Consider the following 17,500-nt stretch of genomic DNA (forward strand, 5'->3'; position numbering starts at 1 on the left):
GCAACTCATTCTGCTTCAGTCTGCTGCAGACAAGGGCTGTACGGTATTCCGGTAATAGTACAGTACCGCGATACTAATGAATCATATTCGGTACTCTACCGCCTCGGAAAAGTACCGGTCCTCCACACCACCGCCACCCCGTCGTCGTCACGTCGTGTTATTGCTGGTCTACGAGCAGACAAGCATGTTCAAAATGTGTGTAGACAGAAAAGGGAGAACGGACGCATTTTGGCTAAAAAACTAACGATAAAGGTGAAGTTATAACACTGAAAGGTGCTTTAAGACATGGCTAGCCAGTCCATCCGAAGTCTGCAGTGTTTTAGCTACTTCTAAATCACTAATGGTGTTACTGTTGAAATGTGCTGAAATTGTTGGGGTCACCAACCTTTTTAACACCAAGAGCCACTTCTTGGATACTGATTAATGCGAAGGGCTACCAGTTTGATACACACTTAAATAAATTGCCAGAAATAGCCAATTTGCTCAATTTACCTTTAATAAATAAATCTTTATATATATAAAAAAATGGATATTTCTGTCCATCATTCCGTCATACATTTTTTTTTCCTTTAACGGAAGGTTTTTTGTAGAGAATAAATGATGGAAAAAAACACTAAATTGAACGGTTTAAAAGAGGAGAAAACACGGAGAAAATTAAAATAAAATTTTGAAACATAATTTATCTTCAATTTCGACTCTTTAAAATTCAAAATTCAACCGAAAAAAGTTAATAGAAAAACTAGCTAATTCAAATATTTTTGAAAAAAATAAAAAAAGAATTTATGGAACATCATTAGTAATTTTTTCTGATTAAGATTATTTTGGAATTTTGATGACATGTTTTAAATAGGTTAAAATCCAATCTGCACTTTGTTATAATATATAACAAATTTGACCAAGCTATATTTCTAACAAAGACAAATTATGTTTTCTTCTAGATTTTCCTGAACAAACTCTTTAAAAGAAATTCAAAAGTCTTTGAAATAAGATTTCAATTTGATTCTACAGATTTTGTAGATTTGCCAGAATAATTTTTTTGAATTTTAATCATAATAACTTTGAAGAAATATTTCACAAATATTCTTTGTTGAAAAAACAGAAGCTGATATGAAGAATTAAATTAAAATGTATTTATTATTCTTTACAATAACATTTTTTTTATTTATGATTTAAATTGTCAGGAACGAAGAGGAAGGAATTTAAAAGTTAAAAAGGTATATGTGTTTAAAAATTCTAAAATCATTTTTAAGATTGTATTTTTTCTCTAAAAAATTTTTTCGGAAAGTTATAAGAAGCAAAGTAAAAAAAAAAAATGAAATTATTTAAACAAGTGAAGACCAAGTCTTTAAAATATTTTCTTGTATTTTCAAATTCTATTTGAGTTTTGTCTCTCTTAGAATTAAAAATGTCGAGCAAAGCGAGACCAGCTTGCTAGTAAATAAATAAAATAAAAAAAAATAGAGACAGCTCACTGGTAAGTGCTGCTATTTGAGATAATTTTAGAACAGGCCAGCGGGCGACTCATATGATTTGGCGCTTTAAACGTTGACATGTTGGTATGTAGGAATGGTTCTACGACTGAACCCTGAGGCATGCCATTAAGTTCCACTTGCACAGTAAGTAGTAGTACCCATGTGGCTGTGCATGCTTGGAACTACGTATGGACAGACCAGGTTCTAGTCATTTGAATAATCGCTAATGGCAGGTCCTTGTCATGGAACCTTTTCTGACAGCATTTGTGCTTTGTTCTTTGTCTTTTTGTGTGTCTCTGTCCCAGACAAGCCCTCTGAGGTGGCGGTGAGATTGTCTGCACAGCAGTTGTCTCTGCAGGAGGGGCAGGAGCTCCTCCTAACCTGCAGTGTGGACACGCAGAACCTGGAGGAAAAGTTTTTCTCTGTAGCTTGGCACCGCGCAGGTGTGGAGATGGCTCGAATCGGTCCCACGGGGGTCCTGTCCGTGAGACCCGAGTACAGTCGGCGAGAGAAACAAGGAGAGCTCAGATCCACCAAGATTGGATATGGAGATTTCCGTCTCGTATTGCAGCCTGTTAGTACTGACGACCAGGGCGAGTACATGTGCAGAGTGTGGCCCCAAGAAAGAGGACAACGTGGCGCCTTTGAGCAAGGCGCTGCCCAAGACTCCATCTCTGTGCAAGCTCGCATCTCTGCTACAGGTCAGCTTATTATTAACAAAATCCATGTTGCTGTATGTATACTTTTGACCCAGCAGATTCGGTCCCATTTTCAGTAGATCCATAATAAATTCATAAAACAACCAAACTTCATGAAGGGGTTTTTGTGACCAACAAGTATGTGCTCCAAACACTCAATCACAAAAAAAAAAAAGAGTTTTTGGAAACTCAAGACAGCCATGACATTATGTTCTTTACTAGTGTATGTAAACTTTTGACCATGACTGTTGTCAGGTTCAAACACTGATGACATCTATTAAACAGACAAGAAGCAAGGAACCATGCAGAGACAGAGTTCAATTTAGCTCATGAGGAGAACGCATGGAGCTGCACACTTAGTCACAGTCTCGCCCTACGCTCTAAGGTTCAGCTCCCGCATCCCTCTATTTATTCAAGAGTTCCACAGTCAACATCACTGAGGCCACCTCTAAAAGGAGTGGTCACATATATTATGCAAAGCAGGTCCAGGATGCATAATGCGTGACCAAATGTGCTGGGGCCTTGTGATTTCGCCTTGTCTCTGCTTGGTCTGCATGCTGTCGTCTTGTCTTCGTTGAGGTCCTTGAAGTCCTTGGCTGTTAGCAGCCTTGTGATTTCGCCTTGTCTCTGCTTTGTCTGCGTACTGTCGTCTTATCTTCGTTGAAGTCCTTGGCTGTTAGCAGCCTTGTGATTTCGCCTTGTCTCTGCTTCGTCTGCGTGCTGTTGTCTTATCTCCGTTGAGGTCCTTGAAGTCCTTGGCTGTTAGTGGGTCAAAACAAAGATAACATCTGCGGCTGAGGCCACCCCTCAGACAATACATTTTTTGTCCTTGCACAGATAGAAAAAGTACAACTTAAACACAATAGCTAATAATTATGGCAACAGACTTTAAGCATACTAAAGTTGTGTGATAATATATATACATGATTATTCTAACACTGTACATGTGTGTATAGAAATGTCTCTTACCAGTGTTTGCTAACCATATCACTGGGGCCCAATGTTTGGCCGGAAGCGCCCACCTGGAGGGCCACTAAAAATGTCTGTTTCGCAGCTGTGGTCCGCAGCGGTACCCAGTTATAATACCCTTTTCCACAACTAGTAGCAGTAATGATCATCTCAAATAAACAGAAGAAGTCTGAAGCTAAAGTCATAAAGACGTTTCTTAGCACAAAAATTATGACTTAAGCGGTGAAGCTGTGTTTTCATTGACGGAATATTTGAGAAACATATATGCCATAAGTATTTCTTGTTAATTTAGTTGGAATTAATTTATTTAAGCACTATGTAAACATATCAGGGGTTTTATTTTTGTTATAAGCCTGACAAAAACTTAGGTAATAATCTTTGTGATTAACAAATGCTTTCATGTATTTGGACAATGTTTATTTTGTTAAACTGTAACCAGGTTAAATATAATTTTTGAATACAATTAAAATCAAGAGTAACATGACTAATTAATTAGTAATGTTTGAGTGGGCCCCAAGCTCCTCTGTAGTGGAAAAGTTGGGCTCCGAGGTTAAAAAGGTTAGGAACCCCTGCTCTAAACCATTCACGGCATGTCAAGTACATGTCAAAACAACAGGTGGCGCTATAACCCCAAAACTATAAGGCAATTTCTGACAAGAGGCTCAAATCCAGCAAAACCTAAACGACACGGTTAGGTTCAAACACTGATGACATCTATTAAACAGGACAAGAAGCAAATAAATAAACAGAGACAGAATTAAATTTGGCTCAGTGAGGAGGAACGTGTACGTCTGTACTCTTGTACAGTGTCATCACGCTCTGCCAAAAGATTGCATGCCTCTTCCTTTTATTTGGACCTTGCCTGACCACATGGCAACAGCTGCTTCCAAAGGGACGGGATTGCAAACAGCCATCGCCTTTGATTACAAAACAGTTCAAAAGAAAAGGTCGGTTCAAAAAAGAAGTCGTAAAGGGATTTAAAAAAGAGGTCGTAAAAAAGTTCAAAAAGAGGTTTGTAAAAGAGTTCAAAAAGAGGTCGTAAAAGAGTTCAAAAAAAGGTTTGTAAAAGAGTTCAAAAAATAGGTTGTAAAAGAGTTTTTAAAAAAAGAGGGTCGTAAAAGAGTTCAAAAAAGCGGTGCCTGGAGGGGAGTCAGGTCCTGCTTCCTCTCCGCTTTGTAGTTCTTGGGTCACGACCATATCTTTCTGTGGATTACAAATCATGAAAGAAACAGAACACCTTCATGTTGCTTTCCATCCCACACAGTGGAGTTTTACACGCCTTCTTCTTGGTAGGTTCAAAGACATGTTTTTGCTTCTCATTTAAACACAAAGTTTTTGTGATAACTTAGATACAATTATTTTAACAGACACGTAAAATGATTCCATTCCTGCCGTGCGGGTGATTTAGTAACAAATACAAACTGGATTGATCAAATTGAATAAAAAAAAGTGTATACTGTACTGTATAGTTCACCATTTTATCACAGTGTTGCAGCATAATAATATACACACTAATAATATACGACAAATATACCTCACCAGACAGTTGTAGCTCAACTTAAAACCCACCGTTAACAATTTTAACAAACTAGTGAACTTTATGACTTATATAGAGCTTGCATGCCTGTCAAGAATTTTTATAATGCATAGCTCAGTAGGAGTGACGTTTCTCGTTAAAGTGAGGGACGTGATTTTGATCCTCGACATGCGATGAACATGCAGAGAAAATTTGTGGTTGCATTTTGCAAATGTTGACGCAGCCTGCAGGTTCCAGCGAGCCGCAAGAAGGTTTTGAATCAGTCTGACCAAACGAGCCAGTGTTTTTGTCACATGCAGAAAATTTGCATGCGCAGACCACCGAATCTTCTGCAAAGGTTGCTGGAAGGACGGATACACCTACCCTCATTACACACACACACACACACACACACACACACACACACGTTATTTACAGTGCTAGTCTCGCCACAAGTGTCTGCATGATTTACTACATACATGCATCCTTCCATTTTCTACCACTTGTACAGCAGATAAGGGCATCTCCATCAAAAATATGATTTGCCTGAGTGGCTGTACAGGAAAGATGTATATATATATATATATATATATATATATATATATATATGTTAGGTCAGGAAAAACAAAAAGGCTACTTCATCCCTACAAGCCTGATTCCCCTGAAGAGCAGAGAAACCGGCGAAACAGGCTTGAAGGGATGAAATAACCCATCCATGAAATCTTGACTATATATATACGACGAGTTGAGTTTATATAAAAAAGGATGATACAGCAGAGGATTGGGAGAATGTCATGTGGTCAGATGAAACCAAAAAAGAACTTTTTGGTATAAACTCAACTCGTCGTGTTTGGAGGTAGAAGAATACTGAGTTGCATACCAAGAACACCATACCTACTGTGAAGCATGGGGGTGGAAACATCATGCTTTGGGGCTTGTTTTTTCTGCTAAGGGGACAGGACGATTGATCCGTGTTAAGGAAAGAATGAATGGGGCCATGTATCGTGAGATTTTGAGCCAAAACCTCCTTTCATCAGTGAGAGCTTTGAATGGTTGACCAAATACTTATTTTCCACCATAATTTACAAATAAATTCTTTAAAATTCCTACAATGTGAATTCCTGAATTTCACATTCTGTCTCTCGCAGTTGAAGTGTACCTATGATGAAAATTACAGACGTCTGTCATCATTTTAAGTGGGAGAACTTGCACAGTCGGTGGCTGACTAAATACTTTTTTGCCCCACTGTAGATATAAAATGTATATGTATATATATATATATATATATATATATATATATATATATATATATATATATATATATATATATATATATATATATATAGGTAGTTGCCCACATATGCTGTCCTCTCCAAGGTTTCTCATAGTCATCGTTGTCACTGTCACCGATGTCTCACTGGGTGTGAGTTTTTCCTTGTCCTTATGTGGGCTCTGTACCGAGGATGTCGTTGTAGTTTGTGCTACCCTTTGAGACACTTGTGTTTTAGGGCTACAAAAATAAACATTGATTGATTGATTGATTCATTAATTGATTGATTGATTCATTGATAGTCAAGGTCACTCTATCACAAAAAAAAGATTTGTAGAAAGTATTGGAAACTCAAAAATGATTGGAGCACATACTTGTTTGTGCTCCAAACACTCTATTACAAAAAAATAAGAGTTGTAGAACTGATTGGAAACTCAAGTGAATGTAAAATTTTGATAGCGACTGTTAATACATTTATTTTTAATTGATTTTTCTGAATCGATTAAGAATCGTAAAAAATAGGAATCGTGATTCAGATTGAAAATCGATGTATTTATTTTTTGGGACATCCTAGAAATCAATGGGGACTTTTTTTGTCCCCATGATGCTACACTGCTTTAAAGTTTGGAGTCTTAACCAGATAAACCATAACAATGGATCAAAACAATTTTTATTACTAATCTTATGTATATTTAGGCCTGATGTTGGAAAGAGGGCGCTCCAAGTACAGTTCTATCAACTCCTCAAAAATTATTTTTATCATTTTCAGGTTAAAAAATAGGTTGATTGGCAACACTAAATGGTCCCTAGTGTGTGAATGTGAGTGTGAATGTTGTCTGTCTATCTGTGTTGGACCTGCGATGAAGTGGCGACTTTTCCAGGGTGTACCCCGCCTTCCGCCCGATTGTAGCTGAGATAGGCGCCAGCGCCCCCCGTGACCCCAAAAGGGAATAAGCGGTAGGAAATGGATGGATGGAAGGTTAAAAAAATTCACGAAAAGAACTTATTAGTAAAATGTTGGCTGTAGACAACCCTTCTGATGTAGTTGTTCTCCACAAATCGGGGTGGTCAGCCTTCAAAATGGACAAAAACAGCCTCCATAAGACTCCATACTCCATTTATTTGGGCTAAAACCTCTGAACTGTCTTTCTCTCCCACAGAGAGTGACCTCAGCCTGACCTGCACTCCTGCCCTGATAAGAAACATCAACAGTGACATAACCATAAAATGCTCTGTTATATCATCTCGCCCTGGATTGTCCCGCTTCGAAGTCACCTGGATTCTCCAGAAACCGGCCCAAAATGTCACCATTGCCAGCTCCGATCGAGACTCCTCAGTAAAGTTTGGGCCCACGGTGAATGTGGTCCGCGGCCAGAGGATCAGCCTCCGACGTACTGAGGGTCCTAGTTTCGAGTTGACCGTTCGAGATACTGAGACCTCAGACCAAGGTTCTTACGTCTGCGAGGTGGTGGAGTGGCTGCAAAATTCTCGTGGCAGATGGCGCCGCCTCACCTCGGTCTATGGAAGCACACAGCTGACACTCATTAAACCTGGTGAGATCTTGAATACAACCACACTATTTTCTTCTGAATCATCTAAGACTTCTTCTTCTTCCAGCCAATGATCTGCGTTTGGAGACCACGGAGACGTGGCTCTCTGCAAGGGAAGGAGACCAAGTGCAGCTCAGGTGTGACCTGATTACAGAAACCTCTGGTCCTCCCCTTTTCTACAAACTGACTTGGTTCTACACTGGGCGCGGTTCTCCGGCCGTGAACAACCAGCTACTGGAGCTTGATCGCAGTGGCATGCTGCGGTACCCTAGCAACAAGGGGCTTCACGGCCTGCAGAAGAGGCTGCGTCTCTCTAGACACGAGCCGAGCAGCTTTGGCCTCGAGATTCAAAGGGTCCATGAGCAGGATAGTGGCACCTACCATTGTCGGGTGGAGCAATACCAGCTTGGACTTCACGGTCAATGGCAGCAGAAGGCTTCAGTCGACGGTGTTCCAATTATTTTGTCGGTAAATGTTACAGGTGTGTTGACATTTTGTACTTCTATATTCTGTTCCGGGTCACTGGTTGGAGTCTTTTATCCTTCTTCTTTTCTGTTGGCAGACAACAACTTGTCCATCATACGGAAAGAGTTGGAGTTTAATGTGAGCACAGGGCAGGATTTTACCATCCCTTGCCATGTCGCCACCCGCTCCAGCCAGGAGTCCCAGTTCCAGGTCACCTGGTTTTGGCAGGAAGAGAGCCACAGCAAACGCTACCCCCTGTTTACGTCCTATCGCAACTCCACCTTACACGATAGGGCGTGGTGGGGTGAGAGACGAATATTCGGCCATGATTCGCCCAACCATTTTGAGCTCACCGTGTCAAAGCCGACCCTTGCAGGGAGTGGCCTTTATTCCTGTGAGGTCCAAGAGTGGCTGCCTAGTCTCTCACACGGCTGGAGGAAGGTGGGGGTGGAAAATTCAAGCTATTCAACTGTCACCGTCTATTCACAAGGTACGTAGTGTGAGACTTTTGTTTTTGGCAGGAATCCATCCACAGTTCTGATGTGTCAAGATGTTAATCAAATAGCACGATTATATCATGAAATAATTCCACCTATTATAGACATTATAGCTCTTTTTGTAACCACTGCAAGGTACACCCGTCAATGTCGGGTTTACTGTCAAGAATGTATGGTGGATAGAGATAAATATCATAATACTGACATACAATTGATACAAATATGAAAAACAACAATGAAATACTAAAGTTAATATACAAAAGTAATAGTAGAAAATCATAACGTTGTTGTTGGCATCCGTAAGTCTCGGAAGACAATGGATTGGTGCTCTTTGGATATGTTTTAGTTGGTCATGCAGCGTCCATACTTGCCAACCTTGAGACCCCCGATTTCGGGAGGTGGGGGTTAAGGGGGTTGGGGTTGGGGCGGAGGCGTGGTTGGGGCAGGGGGTGTGGTTAAGAGGGGAGGAGTATATTTACATCTACAATTCACCAACTCGAGTATTTCATATATAGTTCATATATATACGTAAATAAATATATATATATATATATATATATATATATATATATATATATATATATATATTTGTGAAATACTTGACTTTTCAGTGAATTCTAGCTGTATATATTTATTTTATTATCTATATAAATACACAGTAATAAAAACACACTTGTTCTACTAAATGTACTCTGCTTGCTGGTTACTAAAAAAAAAAAAAAAACACTTACCTTTCACTATTTGAGTAACCTTTGTTCTGCATTTGCGTTAAAGTCGAGCGATCTCTGAATCCGAGAACATATCCTTCATGGATTTGTTGTAGACATCCGCAAAGGAGAACGGGTTGTTGCTTCCAGCTATCAGCATAGCCATCTTTGTCTCAGCATAAGTCACACCATCGGGTCTCCATTTTGCGAGGTGGCCCATAATACTGGGTTGTGAACGATGCTTTGCTGCGGACGCTTTGTGCTTCGCTGACTGTTCGAGGCTGAGTATATCCGTTCGCCCACCGTGTTCAATGGAGAAGTCTGTTCTACAGAATTTACAGGCAACATACCCCAGGGTTTCCCACACATTCATTTATTTGTTGCGGCCCGCCACAAAAGAATTACAGCCACAACAAATAAAAATTTGAAAATAAATAAATACATATTTTTTTTATTTTTTATTTTTTTTTTCCGGCTTTTGACTCGCTCAATCGCACATAAAAGCAATGGGACTCTGTCTGTGAATGGAGCTTGTAGTTACATATCATATAAATATGTAAATATTATATAAATATGTATATAAATATGTACATAAAATGTTGTTATTATATTCCTACTCCGCGTTCTTCTTGGTCATCGCCGCCGTTGCCCTCGCCCCCACCCCCCACCCCAACCCGACCACATCACCACAAATAGATGCCTGACCTGTGGGAAACACTGTACCTGACGGCACCTGACGGCAAGTGAGGGAGTCTGTTCTGAAGCCCACAGTAAAGAGACGTAACTTCATCACCTCGCCTGGTTATTGACTCCAACCCAATATATTACACCGTCGATGAGCAAAATGAATAAATACGCTTGCAAGTTCCAAAACGAATGGAAACAAGAATTTCAGTTAATCCAGGAGAGTTTGAAGGGGAAGGGGTACAGTGTTTCCCACAGGTCAGGCATCTATTTGTGGTGATGTGGTCGGGTTGGGGTGGGGGGTGGGGGCGAGGGCAACGGCGGCGATGACCAAGAAGAACGCGGAGTAGGAATATAATAACAACACTTTATGTACATATTTATATACATATTTATATAATATTTACATATTTATATGATATGTAACTACAAGGTCCATTCACAGACAGAGTCCCATTGCTTTTATGTGCGGTCGAGCGAGTCAAAAGCCGGAAAAAAGATAAAAAAATAAAAAAATTAAAAAAAAGTATTTCTTTATTTATTTTTAAATTTTTATTTGTGGCGGCCGTAATTCTTTTGTGGCGGTCCGCCACACATAAATGAATGTGTGGGAAACCCTGGGGTATGTTGCCTGTAAATTCTGTAGAACAGACTTCTCCATTGAACACAGTGGGCGAACGGATATACTCAGCCTCGAACAGTCAGCGAAGCATAAAGCGTCCGCAGCAAAGCATCGTTCACAACCCAGTATTATGGGCCACCTCGCAAAATGGAGACCCGATGGTGTGACTTATGCTGAGACAAAGATGGCTATGCTGATAGCTGGAAGCAACAACACCATGTAAATTGTTGGCCAATTAAAAAGAAACCCCATAACGCTATAGCCAACATTCACCAGGAGATGGCAACAGACAACATGGATCACTCTATTACAGACGGCGTCGCCATGTCTGTAACTTCCTCGTTCTTCTGCTTCGTCTCCTTGTGTGTGCAGTTTTTTATTAAAATCTGTAAATGTTGTAACGTGATTGGGCCGGCAAGCTGTTTATATAGTGGGAGAGCGGACTTGAAAACAGGTTGTCCCCGCTCAGGTCCGCATGGAGCTGTAGGGGGCGTGGCCTCCAGCTGCGGCTGAATTTCGGGAGATTTTCGGGAGAAAATTCCTTCCGGGAGGTTTTCGGGAGAGGCGTTGAATTTCGGGAATCTCCCTAAAAATCTGTGAGGGTTGGCAAGTATGGCAGCGTCTGCTGTGGCTGTACAGACCCACACGGGATTGACAGTCTCTGTTGCACTTGGTGCATTTGTAGGTCGAGTCAGCTACAGGATGTAGTTCCTTGCTCTTTCTCTGAGCTCGCTTCTCATCTGCAAGCTGGCGGAGTTTTGCCTCGCCACCTTTCAGTCCAGTGTTCATGGTGTGTCTCCAGCTGGATCTGTCCCGAGCAAGCTCTTCCCAGGTGTTCAGGTCCATGTCGAGCGCTTTCAGGTCTCGCTTGCAGACGTCCTTGAGGCGGAGATGTGGCCGTCCCGTCGTCCTCTTGCCGGAAGTAAGATCTGCGTAAAGGATGTCTTTGGGGATCCGGCCATCGTCCATTCGACGCACCTGGCCCAGCCATCAAAGGCGACGCTGACAGAGGATAGTGACCATGCTGGGAATCTTGGCTTGCATCAGCATCTTGTTGTTTATCACACGATCACTCCATGTAATCCCGAAAATGCGACGGAGGCGGCGCATGTGAAAGGCGCTTAGCCTCTTCTCCTGCGAGGAGTACAGAGTCCAGGATTCGCTGGCATACAAGAGAATACTTAGCACGCAGGCACGATACACAGCGATCTTGGTGTTTATTGTCAGCAAGCTGTTGTTCCACATTCTTTGCGACAACCTGGTCGTGGATGCCTTGCCGACCCTCTTGTATATTTCTTCTTCCAGTGAGAGATTGTCAGTGATGGTGGAGCCAAGGAATGTGAATTGGCTGACAACCTCTAGTTCAGGGGTGCCCATTACGTCGATCGCGAGCTACCAGTCGACCGCGGGGGGTGTGTCAGTCGATCTCCAACCAGGCTTTTAAAAAAAATAGACCTAAAAATTAGTGATCATCAATCTTCACCAAGACGTCACTTAAATGACATTCACAGTACAAGATCATTATTATTAAAAATGACCGAGAGGAAGGCGAGAAACACTTTTTATTTCAACAGACTCTCGCGCCGTACCTTCCGTCAAAACTCTAAAGGCCGACTGCACATTTCCTATCTTCACAATAAAAGCCCTGCTTCATGCTGCCTGCGCTAACTAAATACAGAGTCTCAGAAAACTGGCGTGCACAAGCGATCCCTCAGAAAGCTGGCGTGCACATCACTTGTGCACGCCAGCTTTCCGAGACTCTTATTTTGTTAGCGCAGGCAGCATGAAGCAGGGCTTTTATTGTGAAGATAGGAAATGTGCAGTCGGCCTTTAGAGTTTTGAAGGAAGGGACGGCGCGAAAGTCTGTTGAAATAAAAAGTGTTTCTCGCCTTCCTCTCTGTCATTTATTCATAATAATGAACTGGCAGCAGCCAGCGTCATCTCACAAGACCCTCGGGTGCCGTGAATGTCAATCAAGCAAGCTACGAAATTTGCCGCCAATGTTTTTCTTGTAAAGTGTATGGAAGCTGGATGAATTAGATGCCAAAAACCAACCACTTTCATGTGGTATTGTACAGAAAGGACAACTTTTTTTCTCCTCCATTTGAAAATGTGGGCGTTATCATCATTACTGTCTGATTCCAATCAATGCAAGTCATCAGAATCAGGTAATACACCAACTTATATTCTTGTCTTCATGAAAGAAAGACATCTGTATGTGTTACACATGCTTGTATTATCATTAAACACATTTAACTTGTTTACAAAAATGTCTCTTTCATAAATAAATAAATATAAATGATATATATAAATGAGGTAGATCCCCTCGAGTTGGTCAATTGAAAAGTAGCTCGCCTGCAGAAAAAGTGTGGGCACCCCTGCTCTAGTTGATAATAATAGCACTGATGACAATAACTGAGGATGGGTATCAAATTCAGTACTTTTATAGGCACTGTCCAAAATTTCATCGCTACCACTAGGTAATGATTCACGTAAAATCAAACGGTCCCATGTTTTGAGACCTTTGTTGCTTCTGACGTCACATCCGGTTGCAGACTGAGCGTCTGTCTCTTAGTAATGTCCCAATGTTCATCCATCTCCTTCCGCTAATCCGAAGTCGGGTTGCCCAGACTTCCCTCTCCCCAGCCACTTCGTCCAGCTCCTCCCGGGGGATCCCGAGGCGTTCCCAGGCCAGCCGATAGACATAGTCTCCCCAACGTGTCCTGGGTCTTCCCTGTGCCCTCCAAACAGTCAGACCTGAACACCTCTGTCTGGGTGGCATCCTAACCAGATGCCTGAACCACATCATCTGGCTCCTCTCAATGTGGAGGAGCTTTACTCTGACCTCCTCTCAGATGACAAGTGCTTTCCACCCTATATCATACTTGCCAACCCTCCCGAAATTCAGCGTCTCTCCTGAAACCCGCCTGGAAGAAATGTTCTCCCGAAAATCTCCTGAAATTCAGCGGAGCTGGAGGACACGCCCCCTCCAGCTCCATGCGGACCTGAGTGGGGACAGCCTGTTTTCAAGTCCGCTTTCCCACTATATAAACAGCTTGCCAGCCCAATCACGTTACAACATCTACGGATTTTAATAAAAAACTGCACACACAAGGAGAAGAAGCAGAAGAACGAGCAAGTTACAGCCATGGCGACGCCGTCTGTAATAAAGTGATTCTATGTTGTCTGTCGCCATCTCCTGGCGAATGTTGGCTATAGCGTTATGGGGTTTCTTTTTGATTGGCCAACGATTTATGTGGTGTTGCGCACCTGACTGCAAGTGACTCTCGCCAGTACACAAATGGCAGAACAAAGGTAACTCAAATAGTGAAAGGTAAGTGTTGTTGTTGTTTTTTTTGGTAACAAGCGAGCACAGTACAGTTAGCAGAACAACTGTGTTTTTATTGCGGTGTATTTGATAGGTGCCGTCTGAAAGTAAACTATTTCTTCTATTTATATGTGTAATAAAATAAATATATATAGCTAGAATTCACTGAAAGTCAAGTATTTCATACATATATGTATATTTATATATACATATATATATATATCCATCCATCCATCCATTTACTACCGCTTATTCTCTTTTTTGGGTCGCGGGGGGCTCTGGCGCCTATCTCAGCTACAATCGGGCGGAAGGCGGGGTAAACCCTTGACAAGTCGCCACCTCATCGGAGGGCCAACACAGATAGACAGACAACATTCACACTCAACATTCACACACTAGGGCCAATTTAGTGTTGCCAATCAACCTATCCCCAGGTGCATGTCTTTGGAAGTGGGAGGAAGCCGGAGTACCCGGAGGGAACCCACGCATTCACGGGGAGAACATGCAAACTCCACACAGAAAGATCCCGAGCCTGGGATTGAACCCAGGACCTTCGGATTGTGAGAAAGACACACTAACCCCTCTTCCACCGTGAAGCCTCTATGTATAAAATAGACTCTATATATAAAATATATAAATAGACTCCCTTTTTAGACCAGTTGATCTGCCATTTCTTTTCTTTTTCTTCTATGTCCCACTCTCCCTTGTGGAGGGGGTCCGGTCCGATCCGGTGGCCATGTACTGCTTGCCTGTGTATCGGCTGGGTACATCTCTGCGCTGCTGATCCGCCTCCGCTTGGGATGGTTTCCTGCTGGCTCCGCTGTGAACGGGACTCTCGCTGCTGTGTTGGATCCGCTTTGGACTGGACTCTCGCGACTGTGTTGGATCCATTATGGATTGAACTTTCACAGTATCATGTTAGACCCGCTCGACATCCATTGCTTTCCTCCTCTCCAAGGTTCTCATAGTCATTATTGTCACCGACGTCCCACTGGGTCATTATTGTCACCGATGTCCCACTGGGTGGGAGTTTTCCTTGCCCTAATGTGGGCCTACCGAGGATGTCGTAGTGGTTTGTGCAGCCCTTTGAGACACTAGTGATTTAGGGCTATATAAGTAAACATTGATTAATTGATATATATATATATATATATATATATATATATATATATGTATATATATATATATATATATATATATATATAGGAAATACTCAAGTTGGTGAATTGTAGATGTAAATATACTCCTCCCCTCTTAACTACGGCCCGCCCCAACCATGCCCCCGAACACGCCCTGATTACATACCTGCGACTAGAGGACATTTGAATAGTTGTTTATCACCATAGTGTGTAGAGTGTGTATCTAATTAATCTGCTTCTAGATGCAGCGCATGTATGGAACGTTGTTCTTGCACTGACTGTCCTTTGCTCTCATTGCAGGCCAGAATGAGGCTGTCTCTGGATGTTATTCCGGCCTGTTGATCGGTGTTTTTGTGGCCATTGTGCTGTGCTCCTTGCTGGTCATATTTGTGTTGGTGCTCAAGCTGAAGCGATCCAAGCCCTCAAGCAGGAAGTCAGGTCAGTCTTTGTGGAAGGAGCAATATCACTTGAAGCAAAGGACTGAGCAATTCTAATCTGATTGAAAAATTCCTGCACATTTATCCAGATCTGCACCAAACTTAACCTGATACAAGGTCGTTTTGATGTCATAATGCTAACACAAAAGTCCTTTAAAAAGCATAGCCTGCAGTTAAATTCCGCTATTGTTATATTATTTGTGCTATTTTGACATAAAACAAAAAAGTCTACTTCAATAAGTTGCATATCTCATATATATACTGAAATACAATTGTTTTTTTAGGGAAAAATAAATACTTAAATATCTACTTTTCAGCTTAATTTTGTTTTGTTTTTTGACGTCCAGCATCAGACATTCTCCTCCATTACATTTGCATACATCAATAAATCAAGAGAGATGGTTTCAGGTTCGAACACGGATGACATCTATTAAACAGACAAGAAGCAAGGAATCATGCAGAGACAGAGTTGAATTTTGCTCAATAGAGGAGAAACATGTTTTGGGCTGTACTTTAGTTACAGATCCAAACTACGTTCTAAAAGTCCAGCCAACGTGCTTTCTCTATTTATTTGGGAGGTCCCTGGTTACATCACTGAAGCTGTCGCCGAGGGAAGGTGGGTAATGTCAGCTCCAGTTAGACACAATATATGACTATTAATAAAATGCAAATGTGTTGATGCTGGTGATATCGCCCCGTCTCTGCCTTTTCTGCGTGCCGGTACTCGATGTTCGGCCTTGGCAGTCAGCAAGCTGAGTCTGAACACATCATTGATACGAGACGACTTGCAATCTTTTAGATTGCCAGCTTTGCACATATATAAAAATACAGCTTCAGCACAATTGATGCTTACTATTGCAACGGCCTTTAAGCATAAAGTTGTGTGATAATATATACATGATTATTCTAACAGATGGCAGATCAACTGCTCTAAAAAGGGGTCTATTTGAAGGCTAGAGTATACGAATGAGTTTTAAGATGGGACTTAAAAGCTTCTACTGAGGTAGCATCTCTAACTGTTACATGGAGGGCCTTCCTGAGGACTGGTTCCCGAATAGAAAAGGCTCTAAAGGCCGCAGACTTTTGGGCTCTGGGAATAACTAATAAGCCTGCGTATGAACCTGTAATGACTTGGTATCGAATTGATACCCAATTTTGTAAAGCATGTAAACAACAGAAGAATAAGTGATTATTGCATTTTAACAGAAGTGTAGATAGAACATGTTAACAGAGAAAGTAAGCGGATATTAACAGGAAATGAACAAGTAGATTAATAATTAATCTTCTACCACTTGTCCTTAATAATTTTGACAAAATAATAGAATGAAAAATGACACAATATGTTACTGCATATGTCAGCAGACTAATTAGGAGCCTTTGTTTGTTTGCTTACTACTAAAAGACAAGTCGTCTTGTACATTCACCATTTTATTTAAGGACAAACTTGCAATAAGAAACAAACGTTTAATGTACCCTAAAATGTTTTGTCAAAATAAAGCCAATAATGCAAATTTTTTGTGGTCCCCTTTGTTTAGAAAAGTATTGAAAAGTATCGAAATAATTTTGGTACCGTTACCAAAATATTGGTATCGGGACAACACTAGTCTGAAAAGAATCAGAGGTTCCCGGACAAGTCCCCAATTATGTTAGTTGTCGAGTGGGAAAGGGACGTGTTACATACATTTTGGTACCGGTACCAAAATATTGGTATGGAGACAACACTGGATCGGACATTACTTTGGTGTACGGGAGTATCATAATGTCAGGTTCAAACACTGATGACATCTATTAAACAAGACAAGAAGCAAAGAATTAAACAGAGACAGAATTAAATTGTGCTCAATTTGAGGAGAAACGTCTGGGCTGTAGTCTTGTACAGTGTCTCAACACGCTCTGGCGAAAGATTGTACGCTTTCTCTTTTATTTGGACTTTCCCTGATTACATGGCAACAGCTGTTTCTAAGGGAAGAGGGGTCGTAAACAGCCATTGCCTTTGGTTACAGAACAGTTCAAAGAAAAGGTCGTAGAACAGTCCACAGAAAAGTTTGCCTTAAGGGGAGTCAAGCCCTGCTCCCTCTCCGCTTTGTAGTTCTTGGGTCACGACAATATCATTCTGTTGATTACAATACATGAAAGAAACAGAACA

General features: G+C 41.4%; 1 protein-coding gene across 1 annotated transcript in view; it reads left to right on the forward strand.

The window, feature by feature from the left end:
- Positions 1-15,663, forward strand: part of LOC133537947 (immunoglobulin superfamily member 3-like) — a 19,290-nt gene extending 3,627 nt beyond the window's left edge. The window contains exons 4-8 of the mRNA XM_061879136.1: positions 1,778-2,173; positions 7,086-7,478; positions 7,543-7,956; positions 8,038-8,430; positions 15,218-15,663. Of these exons, the coding sequence (XP_061735120.1) occupies positions 1,778-2,173; positions 7,086-7,478; positions 7,543-7,956; positions 8,038-8,430; positions 15,218-15,411 (1,790 nt within the window). The 3' untranslated portion in view covers positions 15,412-15,663. The remainder of the gene's footprint in view (positions 1-1,777; positions 2,174-7,085; positions 7,479-7,542; positions 7,957-8,037; positions 8,431-15,217) is intronic.
- The last annotated feature ends 1,837 nt before the right edge of the window (positions 15,664-17,500 follow it).

Source organism: Nerophis ophidion, linkage group LG19, assembly GCF_033978795.1.
Source record: "Nerophis ophidion isolate RoL-2023_Sa linkage group LG19, RoL_Noph_v1.0, whole genome shotgun sequence".
NCBI classification, from domain to species: Eukaryota; Metazoa; Chordata; class Actinopteri; order Syngnathiformes; family Syngnathidae; genus Nerophis; species Nerophis ophidion.